The 18621-nt window shown below is 44.0% G+C and overlaps 1 protein-coding gene across 2 annotated transcripts; it reads left to right on the top strand.

Annotated features, from left to right (window-relative positions):
* The first annotated feature begins 5168 nt into the window (after nt 1-5168).
* On the top strand, nt 5169-13777 carry Grem1 (gremlin 1, DAN family BMP antagonist). Of its 2 annotated transcripts, none has more exons than XM_038331943.1 (2): nt 5169-5294; nt 13174-13777. In XM_038331943.1, exon 2 carries the CDS (start codon nt 13175-13177, stop codon nt 13727-13729), a length of 555 nt encoding a protein of 184 aa, XP_038187871.1. In that variant the 5' UTR covers nt 5169-5294; nt 13174; the 3' UTR covers nt 13730-13777. The 2 variants fall into 2 exon arrangements, with proteins under 2 accessions (XP_038187871.1, XP_038187872.1); XM_038331944.1 differs by lacking the exon at nt 5169-5294 and having other exon boundaries at nt 13175-13201; nt 13412-13777.
* The last annotated feature ends 4844 nt before the right edge of the window (nt 13778-18621 follow it).

The raw sequence follows: 18621 nt of genomic DNA on the forward strand, positions 1-18621 counted from the left end.
CTAACCTGGTCTGCACATAGGTTACATAGTAAGACTCTGTCTCAGATAGTAAGAAAGGAGGAGAAGGAGGAGGAGAAAGAATTTAAAGAATAAATAAAACGTTATTTTTAAAGGGGGTTTATCTGGGAGGTGGCAATGCACACCTTTAATCCCAGCACTTAGGAGGCAGAGGCAGGGAGATCTCTGTGAGTTTGAGGCCAGTCTTGTCTACAGAGCTAGTTCCAGGAGAGCCAAGGCTACACAGTGAAACCCTGTCTGGAAAAAGAAAAGAGGTGTTCTAGATAGGAAGATAACTCACCTCCCAAAACTTGTAGGTTAATAAAAATCCAAGTGCCAAATGTGGGCTATTTCACTGTGAGCTGCTGGTCACGAAGGTCCTGGAGGTCTTAAAATAAGAGCTAATGCTCTTGGCTACCCACCAGTACTTGACGGCAAAGCCCTTTTAATAAGGACATTGCATATTTGGTCAAAGGAAATGAAGAAATCAGGCTTGTCCCGATATGGTAGCTTCTTCTATGCTGGCTAACTTACACAGACCCAGAAGGTGCTATGCTGGCTGCTGGGGGGAAAGGCTGTGGACACCTTATCTAGATGTTAACTCTTCAAAGCACAACAATCATCAGCCGAGCCACATGTGCCCACTGCTACAACAATAGCATGCCAGTTACAGGGGCAACCAACTACTTTCTAATTGGATTTCAGGCCTGCTTCACAGGAAAGAACTTATGACTGGTACTGCAATCCTGTCCAAGAACCGGTAGTTGGGGAGATCATGGACCCTAGATGAAAACCTACTACTATTATTTTGCTAAGTGGACTTGGTATTATACTGCCTTCTCAATATTTATCTCTATATGTAGAGATGGTTTAGCTCTCAGCCCTCAGCAGACAAGCTTTTCTCAGTGGACTACAGTTAACACAGTGACTCATAACTGGCCAAGTGCCAAAACCAAATAACTGTAGAGTTTTTTATTTTAAATAGAAAATCTATATCACTCCCATGCACCAAGTCTCAGGGATCGTTGTAGAAGAGGTAAGTGGAAAGATTGTAAGAGCTAGAGAGTGGCGAGGACTGCTTCAAAACAATATCTTCTAGCTACAAGACATCCAATGCATTCACAAACCCAGTGTTGCTATGGTTGCTTGCCTAAGACCTGCACAAGATGGAGCCTGTCAATATTTCACATAGACAGGATAGGGGCTCGTGAGACCTCCCCTTCTTCCAGTCACCTTTAGCCTAAGGTAGTCCCAAGGGAAGGATGTCACACGTTTCAGGGACGTAACAAGTGATACACTGCCCACAGTCCAGTTTACAATCTACCCACATGCAGCTAAGCAACGGCATTTAAACTCAGTGGGTTACCTGCACATGAGACATGGAAGTAAGAGGGGATAAAGGTTTCAGGGTTGTGGGTAGGGGAATGAAACATGGTAATGTGGGGGGAGGAAATTTGAAACCATCAAATGATAAAAATGTAAGTTTTTTTTTTTTAAATAGACTCCAGTAATCACAGTAGCCATAAAGGAGATAAGGAAAGCCTGGGTTTAGAGCCCATCTGCATTTTCAATGACTATGTGTTCAGAACTCTCCATAAGTAAAATCCTATATAAACAAACTTTTATTACTTAAATATATGTTCATATTTTTATATGACTCAGTTTCCTGAAAATATTGGCTGTTGAATTATTTAAATCACCTTGCATTGAGGAGTTCCTTTTTTTTTTTTTTTTTACAAAAAAGCTTTCTATTTTGTATATTAACTGTATAAAACAATAGGTCATTTGTGACTTTTGTTTTGAGACAGGGTTCCACTCTGCAACCCAGCTTGACTTGAAACTCATTAGCCCATGCAAACCCTAAACTTATGACAACCTTTCTGCCTCAGCCTCCTGAGTGCCAGGGTTATAGGAAGAAGTTCCATGCCCAATCAATGACTGGGACATTGTCACACACAAATAGGACCATCTTTATCATAGTCATTAGCAGTGATTTTTCTGCAGAAGTCATGATGTTTAAATACCAGTTCTAATGCTATATGACTCAACTCACAGTATACAGTACAGAAACTAAATGAGGGAATGTAGCTGTGCCTTGTATATCTCTGTGTCCTCAATAATAAACCTATGTGGATACCTGTTTCCAGGTCTTCTTAGAAAGAACAAATAAAGCAGAATTCAACATGATGGTTACACAAATTAAATCAGAACACGAATCTACAACCTAGCATTTGGCACCTTGGAAGCAGCTAATAAAAACTAGCTATAGCACACACACACACACACACACACACACACACACACACACACACACACACGGCTCTAAGCAAAACCTTCCTACAAATGCCTTCGGGTTCTTCTCAAATTCAGAGACTAGCTCTTGTCAGCACCTTGGGTTAGACATTCTATGAACAAATGGGTAGACATTCTATGAACAAACAGGTAAACGGAGAGAAAAGGACTCCACCAACCAGTAGCCAATCAGGACACACTCTTCTCACAACACCTCAGGTTAGTCTGAAAGTAGCTTCATGAAATAGAAGCCATCATTTAGTTATTCTTGCTTGGGCACCTCAGATTTGAGAATTTCACTTGGACCTGGGCATGGTGACTCGGACCTGTAATCCCAGCACTTGGAATGTAAGTAGGAAAAGGCTTGCTGCAAGTTCAAGGCTAGCCAGGGCTACATTCTGATACCCTTTCTAATTTTCCTCTCTTCAAAATACCTTTAACTTTGGTGGCATTGAGTAATCCTATTTATTTCTCCTTTATTAATAGCAGGCTTTAATTGTGTAGTCAGGCTTAAAGGATTCTAAAGAATCTCTCCTTTGTTACTTTCATCCAGGCTTGATAACGGTTGACAACAACTGGTTGCTTTGTTGTTGCAGATCCAAAGTAAAACACTTGCATCTCTAAATAAATATTTGCAGACACCCTGGCCTCTAAACTGAAGAGGCTAGGCCCCCTGCTGTTGTGGTTGCAGTGGCCATTGTCTCTGCACTTGGCTCAGTCAACAGTCCTACTTACTGGAAACATGCCTAACTTTCTCAGCCCACAAGAATTTATCAAATCCCAGCTATGTGTTAGACATCACATTTTGTGTCGTGCAATCAAAGCAACCAAAAATAGCAAAGGCCCTGCTCTCATGAAGTTTACATTCTAGAAAATACTTAGGTGACAGGGAGAAATAGATGACGATGATGAAGAGAATGATGTAACGACTGGGAGATGAAGTGGGTGTGGAGGGAGCCCTAGCATCAGGGCTCAAAAAAAAGGGAGGGTAATTTCACCTCTTTGCATTTTTATTTGGAATACTGAATTGGGGGGGTAATTAAAGCTTTGATTTTAGATGAGAGGGAGTTAGTGAGTTTGTAAAATAAACTTCCCTTTTCTCTGGGGGAAAACTGTTCTCACACTAGCTCCATGCACCCTTTTCGTGGGCTCCAGGGGGACTCTGTATTCATTGAATAAGAACATTGTGGGTTTCTGACTCATAGCTCCCCTTAAGCCCACTTGACCAGGATAGACCTTGAAGCCCATCCAAATGTTCCTATTCTGTAGACAACTATGAACTATGGGACAGTTTATAAGGTGGGGTAAAATGTGCTATGGAGTTCATGCATAGCACCTGCCATTTGTCAAAAGAGCTTTCAGTGCTCCCTAATTCTTGAGGTAGTGACAGAGGCTTCCTTCTTGCTTTATTGATTAAAAAACAAACAAACAAACAACACAAAACCCAACTCTCTTTGAAGAAGCGTTCAGGGTGTTTCTTGCCCCCTCCCCTAACACTTGGTAAAAAGGATGTAAAAAATACATACATGGACATATATGTATGTATATATGCCTGATGGCTTATGACTTGGTTTTATTTTCCTTGTCAAGTGTTTATATCACAAAAGTTTCATAAGCGTTTTGGTACTTTTCGCTGTAAGTATCACAGGCATCTTCAAACTTCCTTCTTGACATATCTTTTGCAAAATCTTCACTTGACCTGACTGGTGCCTTCAGACCTGGCAGATGGGTTGATTTTTGCACGGACTGCAACTTCAACAAGCAAACCCGATGGCTTTTTGCAGAGCCGGTTTTCAGGCTAAAAGAAGAGATGACTGTTCACTCACCAGTGGGAAACTATTTGTGTCATTTCTATGTGTTTCTCTATCCATCAGGTTGCTGGTTATGACTCCAGTATGTGCTAGCAGGTTTTCCCTTAAGTAGGTTTTTGTCTGAAACTATTGGCAGTCATTTCTTTGCCTAAAATTATTTTCCCCTAAAAAAAAAGTAAAAAAAAAAGAAAAAAGAAAAAAAATTCCCCCCTGATTTGCTCATCTCGGATGTACTACAGAAAAACCCTTCTTGCCTAGCGATTGCTCTTTCCCTCTTTAAGGTCTTTTACAAATGGAAGCGTTAACTGACCGCCGAGGGTCCTTTTAGTTTTATTCTCCCGCCATACACTCTCAACTGAAGCAGACGGACATCTGAGCTGAAGAAGCGGGTGGAGGGCAAGGAGCAGAGGGTGTCCTGTTGGCTACAGGCTCCTGCTGACTGCTGGCGAGCCGGTCCGGGTTAACACCAACGCAAGGGTCAGCGCCCTCTGAGTTGGGGGCCTCAGGCAGAGCCGCTGAGACTCCTCCTTTGCTTGACCAGAGACCCTGCTGTGCAGTTTCCCCCAGTGCTGAGGAACCACCTAGTTTGTCGCGATCCATTGGTTGTTGCTCTGCCTAGCGCAGCCCTGGCTCCTCCGAGTGGGACTCGACACAGACGAAGCTCGGCAGGCTAGAGGAGAAGCCCAGACCTGGGGCTGGAGAGAAGATGAGGGGCTGGGAGGCGGGGTGGGGGGATTTCCTCCCGCGCTCCCCTCTCCAACGGGAGCGGAAAATGTGATTTGCTGTGCATTCCAGGCGCGGTTCCCTGGGGTGACCTCTCCCACCCAGTCGGGCGGGGGGAGTAGACAAAGAGGCGAGGCGGGCGGAGAGGGGACCCCGCAGGGAAGCAGGAGGGGTACAGTGGGCGGGGGCAGTACCGGGAAAGGGGGCGGATAGCGGGTCCCGCGGTGGCGACGGTGCCTGACCAATGGAGAGACGCGGCCCCGGGCGCCGCGCTTAGCCGGCGGCATTTAAACCGGAGATCCGGAGATGCCCGACACTCGGTGCGCCCTACGCGGACCTGGAAACCCAGCGCACCGCGGTAGCATCACTCTCCGTTGTTCCTCCCGCGCCGAGCAGAAGTGGCTCGGGCCGTGGTCGCACGCAGGGCCACGAGTCCACAGAGAAGGACCTGGAGACCCACAGCACTGACAGGTGAGCGAGGTGGCACTCGTGTGTGTGTGTGTGTGTGTGTGTGTGCGCGCGCGCGCTTACGCGTGCTCTAATACCCAAGCTAGTCAAGGGATCCCCAGGGTCCGTACAACTCCAAGTCCCTCTCAGTCGTGGCGTAGTCCCTTGGTGCACCAAAGTCCTGGAGTTCCCTGGGGTGCGCCTTGAAGAATTTTCGAGCCTGGTGCTTTCTGTAGCGGAGGTAGATGCGTGGTGACTTCGCTGCGCTGGGACTGCGGGGGAAAGTAGGGAGAGGAGAGAGATGTCAAGAGAGTGCATCCCGTTTCTACTTGTCCGAGTCCAGCAAACCCTGTCTGGGTGCTTGAAGCACAGAGCCCACGGGAGTCGCCAGTCAGGATAACGCACAGCGTTGCCCGGGTCGGAGCCTGGGAGCCGGGTATGTGTGAGCAGAAACCGACCTTGCTACAAGTTGCAACCGGAGATAGTTTCGAGGATGGAGCGCGGGGCTAGGTCTGGGATGTCTGTAGGGGCGGCGGTCCCAGGGTGCTGAGTGGTAACTGCTGCGAACTTGAGAATTGGTGGCATGTGCTTTTATGGGTATAGCAGATGTGATGGAGAGTTAGGTAAGGCAGAATCCGCCAGGCTTAGCAACCTCGAAGAGTCGGGAGTCCGGTATCTCCTAGCTAGAGCACATTGCTACCTGCGGTGCTCCTGCGGCATGCGCCACACACTTGAGCTAGCGGTGCGCAGGCCTGCGGGTGGCTGTCTGTTCTAAGCCTCTTGGGTTCCATGCTCTCATCCGTCTTCTGCAGACGTGCAGGCGCCGGGCAGCCACCACCGGCTGGTTCCCACTTCCGCGGATGCCGGCTGATCGGTACCCGACAGGCACTCGTCTCGCCTCGCTGCACCTCGCTAGCAACTCTGCTCTAATATCCACATCGCATCTGGTCCTTGCCGGCTCCTAAACCATTTCAGTGAGCCCTCTCTAAATAGAGTGGAAGGCTAGAGCAAAGAGGACGTCCATGTGGCTGTCATCTCCCTGGTCCTAGTTATTTGCAGAATTCTAGTTTGGAAAGAATAAACTCGCTACAGCTCTGGACTGGCTGTTTGCCCTCTGGCACGCTTCAGCTTAGTATTTTTCTATGCCCAGCTCAAGCGACGATCTACCAGCGAGGCTGGCAAGGACGTGAGGTGATCACCCTTTGCTGGGAATACCTTCTGAGAGCCTAGAGTGGTTTGCTGGTCTAGCTCAACAGCCCTCTTCTCTTTCTTAGCCGAATCCAAATCCCTACTCTTTGATGGAGAAATATATATAGTCTAGAAGTGAGGGTTTAAAATCTCCACCTAATTGTTGGAGGGCAGAATGACGACCATCAGTAGGTAATTGGATCTCTTGGTGGAAAGAGCAAACCCAAGCGGTGCGCACGTCTGTTTATGTTCCCTTGAGATGGTGCCAGGATACGAACTGATTAAAACAATCTATTGTGTTCAATGGGTCACCAGGGCTTTAAGCTGTCCCTGCGACTCCAGAGTGGTGGTTTCCTTCTGACTGCTCTTACAAGTTAAATAAATAGCGTAGAAGAGGTTAAGATAACCCCATCCCAGGGTGAGGAGTCTTCTTTCACCCCATGGCTGCCCTCCCCCCCCCTTTTTCTTTTTGGGACATGGCAGACAGCACAGGGGACTTGGGAGTACGGGCTTTTCAAAGCAAAGAGGGAAAAGGATCTTAAGAAAACAAGGTCCTCCCTCACTACCACCCCAACCAAGTGTACAGATGTAGGTGCTTCCATTATTTTCATCGGATACACTGTACAGTTGGATTTGTTAGACGTTACTAATTATTTAAGGCGTGTGTGTGTGTGTGTGTGTGTGTGTGTGTGTTTAACCCTAGGTCACTGTAGGAATTAGAGTCTTTTGTAAACTTTGTAATTTCACAGCTTTCCCATTTTCTTTAAAGTTCACTTTGAGTGAAATGTTTTGGTAACCTACAATCTGTAGGAAATCCAGGTTGGCTAATGTGGCTTTCAGGCCAGTGCTTATACAGAGAAGAACAGAAACACATTAAGTCCTCACATCTCTCAATGTCCACCTCCTGCCCTTCTAAACTGAAGCTCTTGGTGACCTCAGTCTTAATTGTACAGTATCAAAAGTGATAGAATACAAAGAAACTCCATACCCTAGACTTCTCCCCCAAGAAGTGCTTGGTGGCAGCACAGCTCTGGAGTATGTGCCAAAATACAAAGCCGAAGATGCACAGGGAAACTCTAGCCTTTTATGTAAAGGGAAGAGAAGGGAGGCAGTTAGAAGAGAAGGAGCAGTGACTGCAGATTTCACTGAAGGCATTGACCAGGCAAGGGCTACCAGCCCATGTCTTACATCTGCAAAGAATTTCCTTTAGTTTTAACATATGTTCTTAGAAATGCAAAGTACAACAGGAATTCCTGTGACAAGAGAAGTCTTTTTCCTTCGCATGCAAACGTGAAGATACAAAATAGATAATTATTAGATTTACAATATTCTTCAAAATTTATTGCATTAGAAAGCAAATCCACATGTTCCTTGTTAAATGTACTGTGCTGGATGTCATTGGCAAAGTGACTAAGGACATGTTTGGTGTTAGACAGAACTGGGCTCACATCCTGGCTATCCACTTTATAAACTATGTGACCTTGGATGGATTCCTGGTTAATAACAGGAAGACATTATTATATACCTCATATTTTATTGTGACATTACATGGACAGTATTTAGCATAATGCTTGACATAGTAAGAGCTCAAAAATAAGAGGTACCTTTTTATTAGTGGCTGTGTTGGGCAGGAGAGACCAGAGGGTGATTTTGAATTTAAGCCGAAATCCCACTTTCTATTTACATAGCTTCTGTTACAAAATGCACCATATTACTCGGCCATCATTCAATAGTGCTGTTTGATATTTATATTTTCTAATTCACTACCTGTTGATACAAATATTGTATACAATTATTAACTTCACTAAAACATACATTTTCCAGGGAACTACAGAAGATATTTAACCACCAGGTGTCTCCTTCCCATTCTGTGTTATGTTAGGTTCCAGCCTGACTTAACCCGAATAGGTGGGTTATAGTTAAGAGATTGCAACATGCAGGAAATAAAATTTATGATGTGTGCTAATCATTAATTTTTCTTATCTCCTTGATGTAACTTGTCTGAGAAATAAATCAACCTTTATTCTTATTAAGGAATTCTTCAGTTAATTTCTAAAGGCTGATTCTAAAATTTAAATTAAAGATCTAACTAAAGCTAACTTTCACTCTTTCTAAAGATTAAGGCCCAAGGGGAAAAGAAAGGAATTTTTTTTTTCAATCCAGCTAGCCCGTAAAGCCTTTGCAGTCAATCCCAATGTGTGTTATGCCTGGAGAGTGAGCTGATGTCATTCTTGTTGCCCATCTTTCTAAGGGTTGGTCAGCAGCAACCATGGACTAGTTCAGGTGCAGATATCTGAATTCACTGTAATTCCTACCAGAAACCACATTTAACTCACTGAGCAGGTTGCTTGGTTAATGTGAGAGACACACTGAGAAATGCGCTGATATGAATTGGCCCTAGATTTCCTTAGTACACCAAGAACATTGGAGACAAGTCATCCACACTATTTGGATTTCCAAATCTCCAGAATCCGAAGACTATTCTTAGTGCTTTTTGTGAAATTTTGGATAGATCACCAGGGCAGAGGTGGTTACTATGGCGTATCTTGCTTGTAGGTGTTTATTCTTGAACACCTTGGGAACTGGGAACAAGTGGGAGGCAGTGAAGACCTGTTTTGAGGGACTGTCTTTTGAGATAAGCGATTGGAGGAGGGCGGTGGCAAAAGGAAAAGGAGATGAAGGAAGTGAAGTTTGCTGGCAGAGAAGGGTTGCAGAGAAAGCTCACTTAACAGCAGAAATGTATGAAGGGTGATGATAAGGTGGAGTTTGGAATGAAGACTCGCACCATCTGTAAAGGAGAACCAGTGCTTGCTGGGTGTCATGGTATGCTCTGAGTTCATGGGATGCTACCCAATGCAATAACATGAACAAGTTATTTTATGAATGGAAATCACTATGGAGTTATTGATTGGACATGGGTGGCAAGACATGGGGACCTAAATCTAGACCAGCAAAATGGGTTGGTTTTGAGTGATTCCGCGCACTGTTAGGGGTCGGCATGGAGAGAATGGTCCTCCAGGAAATTCTTTATTTCTTGCACACCCGTAGTAGGTATAAAGCACTGTGCATTTGGTGGAAACACAGTTTTAATTTCAAGAGGAAAACCCCTAATTCCTTGATTGAGTCATCAAGGCTAGATGGTGGGGGCTTAGGTGAGAGGATGCTCTCTGGCAGAGCCTGGCTTCAGTCGTGCCTGTCTTGCTCCTTCCCATGCCCTTTCTCAAGGGGACCACCAGGACGACCTCCAGGAGCACACTGGGCAATCAGCTTGAGTCAGCGTACCTCTGTGGCTTCTGTTCCCTGACGTTCCTGGAGGATTTTTGTTTGTTTTTGTTTTAAAACTTTTTTTCTGAACCACTGTAAAGTTTAAGAACTTGAAAGCCTAACAATAAACATTAAATATTTAAAAGAAAAAGCATTTTAAAATGGAAAAAATACTTTCTACACCCAGTAAATCTTAGTTTGAATTTTTTTCTTTTCTTTTTCCTTTAATGACATAGGAACAGAAAGTTTTCCCAAATTAAACCCCAAACTAAAGTCAAGTAATTGTGATTATATTGCTTTATTGTTAGGTTAAAACAAAATTCATAGTATCTTGCACAGGACCAAATAAAGACTTGAGACCACCTGGGTTTTTTTCTAGAAGAAAAAAAGACAAGTATTATAGGAAGCTGTCTAGATCTGTCCTGAGTGTCAGGAACCAAAGCCCCTGCAGTTAGCGCACACCTAGACACCAGTCACAGTCGTTTTAAATGCAAAGAACAGAAATTGTATCAAATTTATATGGTATAATAATCAACCACTTAACAAATATTAATAAGCACCTCCTCAGGATTAGGCACAGAGGGTCAGATGATACATTGGCCCCCATCAACTCTCAGAATCTGTTCAGTAACTGATGCAAATATGCCAAAAGAACAGTTCAGTCTATAAGCCTGAGTCCTGAGTTAGTCAGGAAAAATAAATTGCAGCTTTGTGAATGGATGTTTGTAGAACAATATGGCCCCATGACATAAATTGCTATATACATTCAAAACACATCCACAGTCATCTTCAGGTTGGCCTTTGTGGCTTTGGACACTGAGACTCTGGGCCTGGAAGGAGTGAATTGGGTTGGAGGTTATTATTTTTATTATTACTATTATTATTATTATATGTGGAGGAAGATTGACAACCTAGGTCTAGGGCCATCTATGTAATATTCTCCTAAAATTAGCAATGAATATGTTTTATTTTAGCTCTTTGGCCTTTTAGTTTGGATTCTGGCCCTCAACTGAGAGACATCAGAAACTTGTGACAGATTTGCATTATAGTCTCTGGGAAACAGAGTGGTCATGGATTAAGTTTCCCTGGCCTCTGGAGAAAAATCTGTACTATTTTATAACTGGACTATTTTCATAAGTGATGTTTTATAAGACAAAACAAAGCAATTAATTTTTTTGTTTTTGTTGTGGTGGTCAACATGGCTCTGTTTAAAGAACAGGGATGTTGTAACCTAGGCTGACAAAAGCCAGGGAAGCTACAGTTGGATCGGGAGTTAAATGTCACATTATCAGTTCCAAACTTGAAGCCGCTCCAAAGTATTAAGTTAATGTGGAAAAATGATGCATTTAAGAATATTTTTAATGCAACATTCAATTATCTTAGTTTGACATTAGCCTTAGGGATGAATGGTCCTCACTTGCCCTTAAAGAAGGTACATCTTACCCTGCTTTTGTCTCTTAATGATGATTAGTCTAGATAATGATACCAGCTTGTCTGGTTTCTTGGAGACTGAGGTTACATTAAATGAGGTTGTATTAATAAGCACTTAGCGGTCATCATATGCAATACTGGTATTCAGCGGGGAGAAAATGGATGCTTCACAGCTGTGGTCTCATGGAACAAACCATAGTCATAGGGCAGAGGAAGCCTTAGGGCACTGCCATGCCCAGAAGAGAGGCTATGAATTTGAAACTGTTCTCACTGAAAAGAAAATCCTTCGATGTTTTAATCACTCCTAGTGTGTCCCATGCCAACAAGTGTTACAGGCCTTGAGTTGTGGGGAAAAGCCGAGAGACTGAACCAGTGTGGACATATTAACAGTTCCCCAGATGACTGAAGCCAGGCCAGGCAGGCTGTCTGCTGCCTCTCTTTCCCTTCTCCTGTCTGCCCTGTCTTTTCTAAAGAACCCTGACTCTGAAAGAGTCCCCTTTTCTCTGATTTGCTTTGTTCATTCCATTCATGTTCCTGTCTCTCCATTTGGACTTCTTCCTGCCCCCCCCCCAGTTTTGCTTCACTTTTTCTCTAATAAATATTATATATGTTGCCATATATAAATCATATGGAGGTCCAGACTTGCTCACAATTCACTGCCATCAGTGTCTTTGATACTTATGAACATAAATATTCACTCACCCTATTCTATTGTGCCCATTTTCTACCTTTATTTCTTCATCCACTCATATATTTTAGATGTAATTATCTACACACAATATATACATGTGAGGGGCTGGAGAGATGGCTCAGTGGTTAAGAGCACCGGCTGCTCTTCCATAGGTCCTGAGTTCAATTCCCAGCAACCACATGGAGGCTCACAACCGCCTGTAATAAGACCTGGTGCCCTTCTCTGGCATGCTGGAATACATGGAGGCAGAATGTTGTACATAATAAATAAATAAATCTTTTAAAAAAATATACATGTGACATGAAAATAGAAGAAGGGCTATTTGGGGGAAGGAAGGACACAGGAAAGCAGTGGGGGAGGTAGAAATAAACACTGCACCGTGACAGATATGTATGAAAATTCATATTGAAACTCACTTTTGCACAGCAACTTAAATATTAAAATCAACTAAATTAAAGGCCTACCTGGTCAACTAATCAGTCAAAATATTTCTATTCATACATAAAGACCCATAGGTGAGTGACATATTCCACCACTTAAAAAGGTAGAAAAGTAGAGGATGCAGAGATGGCTCAGCAGTTTAGAACACTTTCTGTTCTTCCAGATGACCTGAGTTCAGTTGCCAGCACCCACACTGGGTAGATTACAACTGTCTATGGCACCAGCTTCAGTGACTCTGAGGCCCTCTTCTGCCCTTCCCCCGGGCACACATGACATAAATGCACACACACGACATAAGCACACATGCACGCACGCACACGCGCGCACACACACACGCACGCGCACACACAGAGACAGACAGAGAGAGAGAGAGAGAGAGAGAGAGAGAGAGAGAGAGAGAGAGAGAGAGAGAGAGAGGGGTCATGGCACAAAGAACGACACGAGGCATATCTGTCCTCTTACCTCCTGTCCAATGGCCTTCCTCTTTCCTCTTAGACTGTTCTGTCACTGACCTCTTGGTCTCTTTCCAATGCCGGAATAGTGAAAAGTCTCATGTTGTCAAATTCAAGAATAAATACAGTTAAGTGAACATTAAAAAGATCAAATGCAATTGTGTGAGGAATTACTCGGGAGTCGGTGCAATAAAGAGACGGGCACTGGCTGAACTTAAAGCTTGGCAAATTCACTGTGTGACTGTATTGAATTATTCAGTTTGATGGGCGAGAGAGGAACGGGAATAATAGAATCTAATAGCTAGTGATAATGTAAGAAGTCAGTGCAACTTAAGTGTGTAGTGAGTACGATATAAGATGTTAGGTGCAATTACTAATTTTTATTAAATAACTTTCTCATTGTCTGTGTCTCCTCTTCTTTGCATCCCTCTTCTAGAATGAACCGCACCGCCTATACTGTGGGAGCTTTGCTTCTCCTCTTGGGGACCTTGCTACCGGCCGCAGAAGGGAAAAAGAAAGGGTCCCAAGGAGCCATCCCGCCTCCAGACAAGGCTCAGCATAATGACTCTGAGCAGACCCAGTCCCCACCACAGCCTGGCTCCAGGACCCGGGGGCGGGGCCAAGGGCGGGGTACCGCCATGCCAGGAGAGGAGGTGTTGGAGTCCAGCCAAGAGGCCCTGCACGTGACAGAGCGCAAGTACCTGAAGCGAGATTGGTGCAAAACTCAGCCCCTGAAGCAGACCATCCACGAGGAGGGCTGCAACAGCCGCACTATCATCAACCGGTTCTGCTATGGCCAGTGCAATTCCTTCTACATCCCCAGACACATCAGGAAGGAGGAAGGCTCCTTTCAGTCTTGCTCCTTCTGCAAACCCAAGAAATTCACCACCATGATGGTCACGCTCAACTGTCCTGAGCTACAGCCGCCCACCAAGAAGAAACGGGTCACACGCGTGAAGCAGTGTCGCTGCATATCCATCGATCTGGATTAAGCCAAAGCAGGCACATCCAGCCTGTCATAGCCATGCCGAGAGCCACACCTAAACCACCCGATTCCTACTTGGCTTAAACCTAGAGGTCAGAAGAACCAGCAGTTGCTTCCCGACTGGAGGCTGCTTATGCATAGTATATGCGCATGAGTGTGCATGGGTGTTGTGTGTGTTTCCAAACACCAGCAGAAACAACCTCTGCTAGAAGGCACTTCCTGTTACTCTGCTTCAGACGGTCGGAAACGCCCACACCACCGGACCCAAACCCACAGGGGCAGGGCTGTAGTTGGCTTTGCCTTTGTGTTCCATGCGCCCTCCTGGGCACCAGGACTTACTTGAGAATGAATACTAAGGAAGAGGTAACTCCGAGGGCTGCATTAGACTTGGACCCGTTCAGTGCTGCCCTTTTCTCCCACAACCTATCCCTTTCTTTGCTCTCCCTGATATCTCAGCCTTAGCCCATGTCCCTAAATTAATGCATTTGATCGTGGGTGTAAATGTTTTCCAACCTGTGATGAACCTCCAGAGTGTGAGGAGACGGTGAGGGAGGACAAATGAGATGGAGGATTGACACAGGAGCGTTGAGGCTGAGCACCAGTCTGGGACACTGAAATTCAGTATTAACACGTCCAGAGTTTGAAAGTTGTTCTCCAAAAACAGTATGAGCCTTACTTCATGAAAGGCTTTTCCCGATATTTAAAAGAACCCAGATGCACGGAGGTGAAATATAATCTCTCTCTCTCTCTCTCTCTCTCTCTCTCTCTCTCTCTCTCTCTCTCTCTCTCTCACACACACACACACAAACCCAATTTTCTGTGTCTGTCTCTGTAATCTCCTGACACTAACTGTAACCCAAAATTAAAAGTGAAATATTGACCACTCCTGTTTTAAGAACCAAGCGAGCGAAACAGAAAGAAACATGGCCTCCCTTTTTACTTGGCCTCTCAGGGGCACAAGTGAGAGTCTTGCACACTGGGATAGGAAAAGACAAAAAAACCTCCTTAGCTTAGTTTGGCAGGATTAACATTGCTTTTCTGTTATTCCTGCAAAATGCTTCTGAGATGCACAACACTGTGCTAAAAATCCTGCCTTTGCTGAACACCTCTGCCAATAAGGAGTTGTCTAAGATGAGAGAGCTACCTGCTCCTTTTGAGCTAGACATGAATGGCGGCTTTTCTATTTTGGCTCTTGTTAGGAAAGGACCAGAAAGGGGGCAGAATCAAAGGGATTGTGGCCGGCTAGGTAGTGTCTGGAGGAGAGCTAAGGGCTGAGACTGCTTCTAGAAGGTCTATAAGAAAGTTCCATTAGGACAGCAGAGCTCTAGGTATATTAACAGGCTATCTATTCCCAGTGGGTCAATTCGGCATTGTAATCATTATGCCTTGTATGGATGTCCTCTGAATACTTCTAGACTCTCCAAATGCCTACTTAGCACTTACGTAAGGGCCAAAATGAAAGGTAGCCTTGATACATTTTGGCCTGGCTAAGCAACACTCCTTAAGACTGAGATTCCGGCTATAAACGCCCCCCCTCCTTTTTTTGTCTTTTCCTCTCAGAGTCCCTAGTTAAGTTATGTGTCATTTGGAATGTGTCATTCACTGCCCATCAAAGCTGCCATGGTCAAAGAACCATTGGATGTAAAGAAATTATTTTGGTCTAGCTCTCTCCCAGGTGACATCTACATGGAAACCACGCTGTAAGTCAAAAACCTCCTTGAATCCCCAAAACATGGGGTCTCATTTTGAAAGTCGAAAAGTCGCTGCTGCTGATTCCATAGTCGATGAGTTTGTGCAAGCCGAGCGTGTGTGCTTCATTGGTACCGTATGCTCCTTCCCTGACCCTTTGTGTCATCCACACGCACCACCCACGGGTCACAGGATGGATGTAATTTGAGCCCAGAAATGCGAAGGCAGAGTTTTGAGGGAAGTGAAGAGTGAAAATTAAAAGAGGAAGAAACTGAACATTTAAGACCACACCAGAAAAGAAAGGTGACACTCAGTGCGAAAAAACACAGAGTCTTAATTCTGCCACAAGCGTGCACTATTGTTCTAAAGTAAGAGTTAGGTTGGCGGCCACAGTCACCTTCAGGAGCTTAGATGATAGTCTCTCATGTAAGTTGGATTTGGTTCACGTGAAGAGGATTGCCTCAAAATGAACTTCATGGGAACAATCAGCTGCATAAGTAGCCTTAACGCACATCACTGACCGAAGAGGGAAATGCCTGCCTTCCTCACCATGCCTAGACCAAGACCCTCACAAATCCATGCCCTTCATCACTTACCAGAGATGCTCTGTCTGTGGCTGAGTTTGGACTCATCAGTGACATGATGATGCGTATTTTCTCCAACACTGTAGTAAAACTGTTTTATGGTAAGATAGTTGTGATCTCAATCTTACCTATTAAAATAATGCCAGATGCCAAATATGAATTTTATGGTGTTCTCTTTGTGCTTGGTACTGAAAGAGAGAAACCACACACCTTGTAAGTCTGAGTGCTTCTTTACAACTATCCTCTTAACAGCTCAAAGGTATAAGTGAAAAATCTGGAGGGAAGGATAATTTCCACCGTGTGGAATGTGAATTAAACAAAAGTTATGGTTATTTAATGTAATTATGAATTCAAGTCCTTTGGTTACTGTGATTTCAAACATGCTTTCTTTCTCTATTTTATATGACGACCTCTGAGTTGGGCAAGAAAGAAACTGGCCATTGTACGTTGTTAGGGACTTTTGTCAGGTCAGAGGGAAACGTGATGCTGTCACATATGAAGAGATGTTACCGAGTCAAGGATGAACTTACGTTCTTTAAAATTGGTTGTTGCTTGAAGGTTGACAGTTCTAAAACATTTTAGGGAGACTTAAGTGTTATTTTGAGATACTTATAGTGTATACCAAATCGCAGATAATTATGGGTAGTCCACAAATACATATGAACAGAACATTTCTGAATGAGAAATCCGAGCTGAAAGAAATTTTATTGATTTGTCATTCCTCAAGATATTTAACACCATCTACATTGTGTATTTAATCTGCTTTAATCATTTTTAAACAATAAAGGATTATTATATAGGTTATGATCGAACTACCTTACTATGGGTGAGGGTGAGGTGGGATTTAATGGTCTCAGAAAAGCTAATTTGGCTTAAAGTTTTATGAATCTGTAATTAGAATTTTATTTTCACCCTAATAACATACTATATAACTGTTGCAAAAAAAGCAATCAATAAATTAAACCTCTTCTTTTTGTGTATGTGTGTTTGAATTTTAATGTGGTGGTTGTCTCTCAGTAGGGACTAGGGGCAGGGAGGTGGGCAGGAAAGGGGTCAGGGATTCACTTGACCCAGAAAGGAAGAAGAAGCAAAGTACAATGAGCTCTCTTGTTTTAAGAGGAATCTATCCATCACACCCAGATGGTTCGTCCGTCTGTCCTTTCTTTCTTCATTTTTTCGAAAGATTTATTTATTTTATGTGTGAGTGCTTTCTCTGCAAGTATGCCTGCATGCCGGAAGAGGACATCAGATCCCATTACAGATGGCTGTGAGCCACCATGTGGTTGCTGGGAATTGAATTCCGGTCCTCCCGAAGAGGAGCCAGTGCTCTCAACTGCTGGGCCATCTCTCCAGCCCCTGCCCAGATTTTTCTGATCCTCTTTGATTTCCATAGTTACACCTCAGACCCAGGCAGTTAAATACAAATGAGGCTGGCTTGAGACTGAATCACCAGCAGTCTCCCCAAGCTCAGCTACATGGTACAGTTTTGACAGAGGCCCGCAGAAAGCAGAGGGCTTGACACACAGATTTGATAATAGCCTTGTTACAGAGGGCTAAGGAAGAAAGATGAGGAGAAAGCTTTGGATTTATTAGAGAAAAGAGTTGTAACGAGGAGCATGATCAGCAGTACCATGGACTGTCTTGGGGAAGGCGAACTTGTTTTCCTTGGAAATGTTTTAAAATGTGCTAGATATCAATCCATAGGAATACAAGGAAAGATAGTTCTCTGAGATCATGTAAGTTTCTAAGAGTTCATCTCCCCCTGGACATACAGTATCCTGTGGCATTGGTGAGCTGACAGCAGTTACCAAATCCCAGCATCCAGGTGTGGAAGGTGCTAACATTGCACACTGTGCTAAGAGATTGATCTGTGTTGTTCCGCAGTTCTCAGGACAGCTCAATGAGGAAGGCACCATAATCCTCCCTAAGAGAAAGACCTCATGTGGTCTTATTGTCAGATTTTTCAGTAGAAGTAAAGGTTGCCAAAGAAGTAAAAATTGTAAGGCTTTTCCTCTCCTTAACAAGAGAAAGCAGACCCAACTATTGATGATTGCTTAAGGACGTCCATGCTCCTATTAGGCATGAACAGGAGTTCAAGCTCAGAAGCAGTAAGCTGAAGCTGCCCACCCCTTTCCCCTTTTTGTATACTTGGGGAGTAGGGCATGGGCTGGAACATTCAAGGGCTTCAGGAAAGCCACATCCAGGCGGCAACATCTGAATAAGGCTGGAAAGTGGAGTGAACTCAACACAGAAGAGCATCATAGACTCGAAACTTTGTCTCCCACAGAAGTGTAAGGCATCTGAGAGTGGATTACCAAAGAGACTAATTTCTAAATTCACGCCATTCTCCTGCCTCTGTCATTTTTGCTTCTGGGTCTATAAGCGCTTGTCACTATGTTCATACTCGGCAGATAAACAAATTCTAAAGAAACGGAGAAAAGCTAGAAACATGATATATTGGTAACCTGGAAATAACAAATCAGGGAAGAATTATGAAAAATAGCCCAATAGAAACTGTAAGGTTGGAAAACTAGTAGCCAAAATGAAAACTCATTAGAAGGGCCCCAAAGTAGATTTGACCAGCTAGAAGATCAAACATGAGAGAGAAAGGAGAAAGCGGTAAGGG

Source organism: Arvicola amphibius, chromosome 5 (genome assembly GCF_903992535.2).
Source record: "Arvicola amphibius chromosome 5, mArvAmp1.2, whole genome shotgun sequence".
Lineage (NCBI taxonomy): Eukaryota > Metazoa > Chordata > Mammalia > Rodentia > Cricetidae > Arvicola > Arvicola amphibius.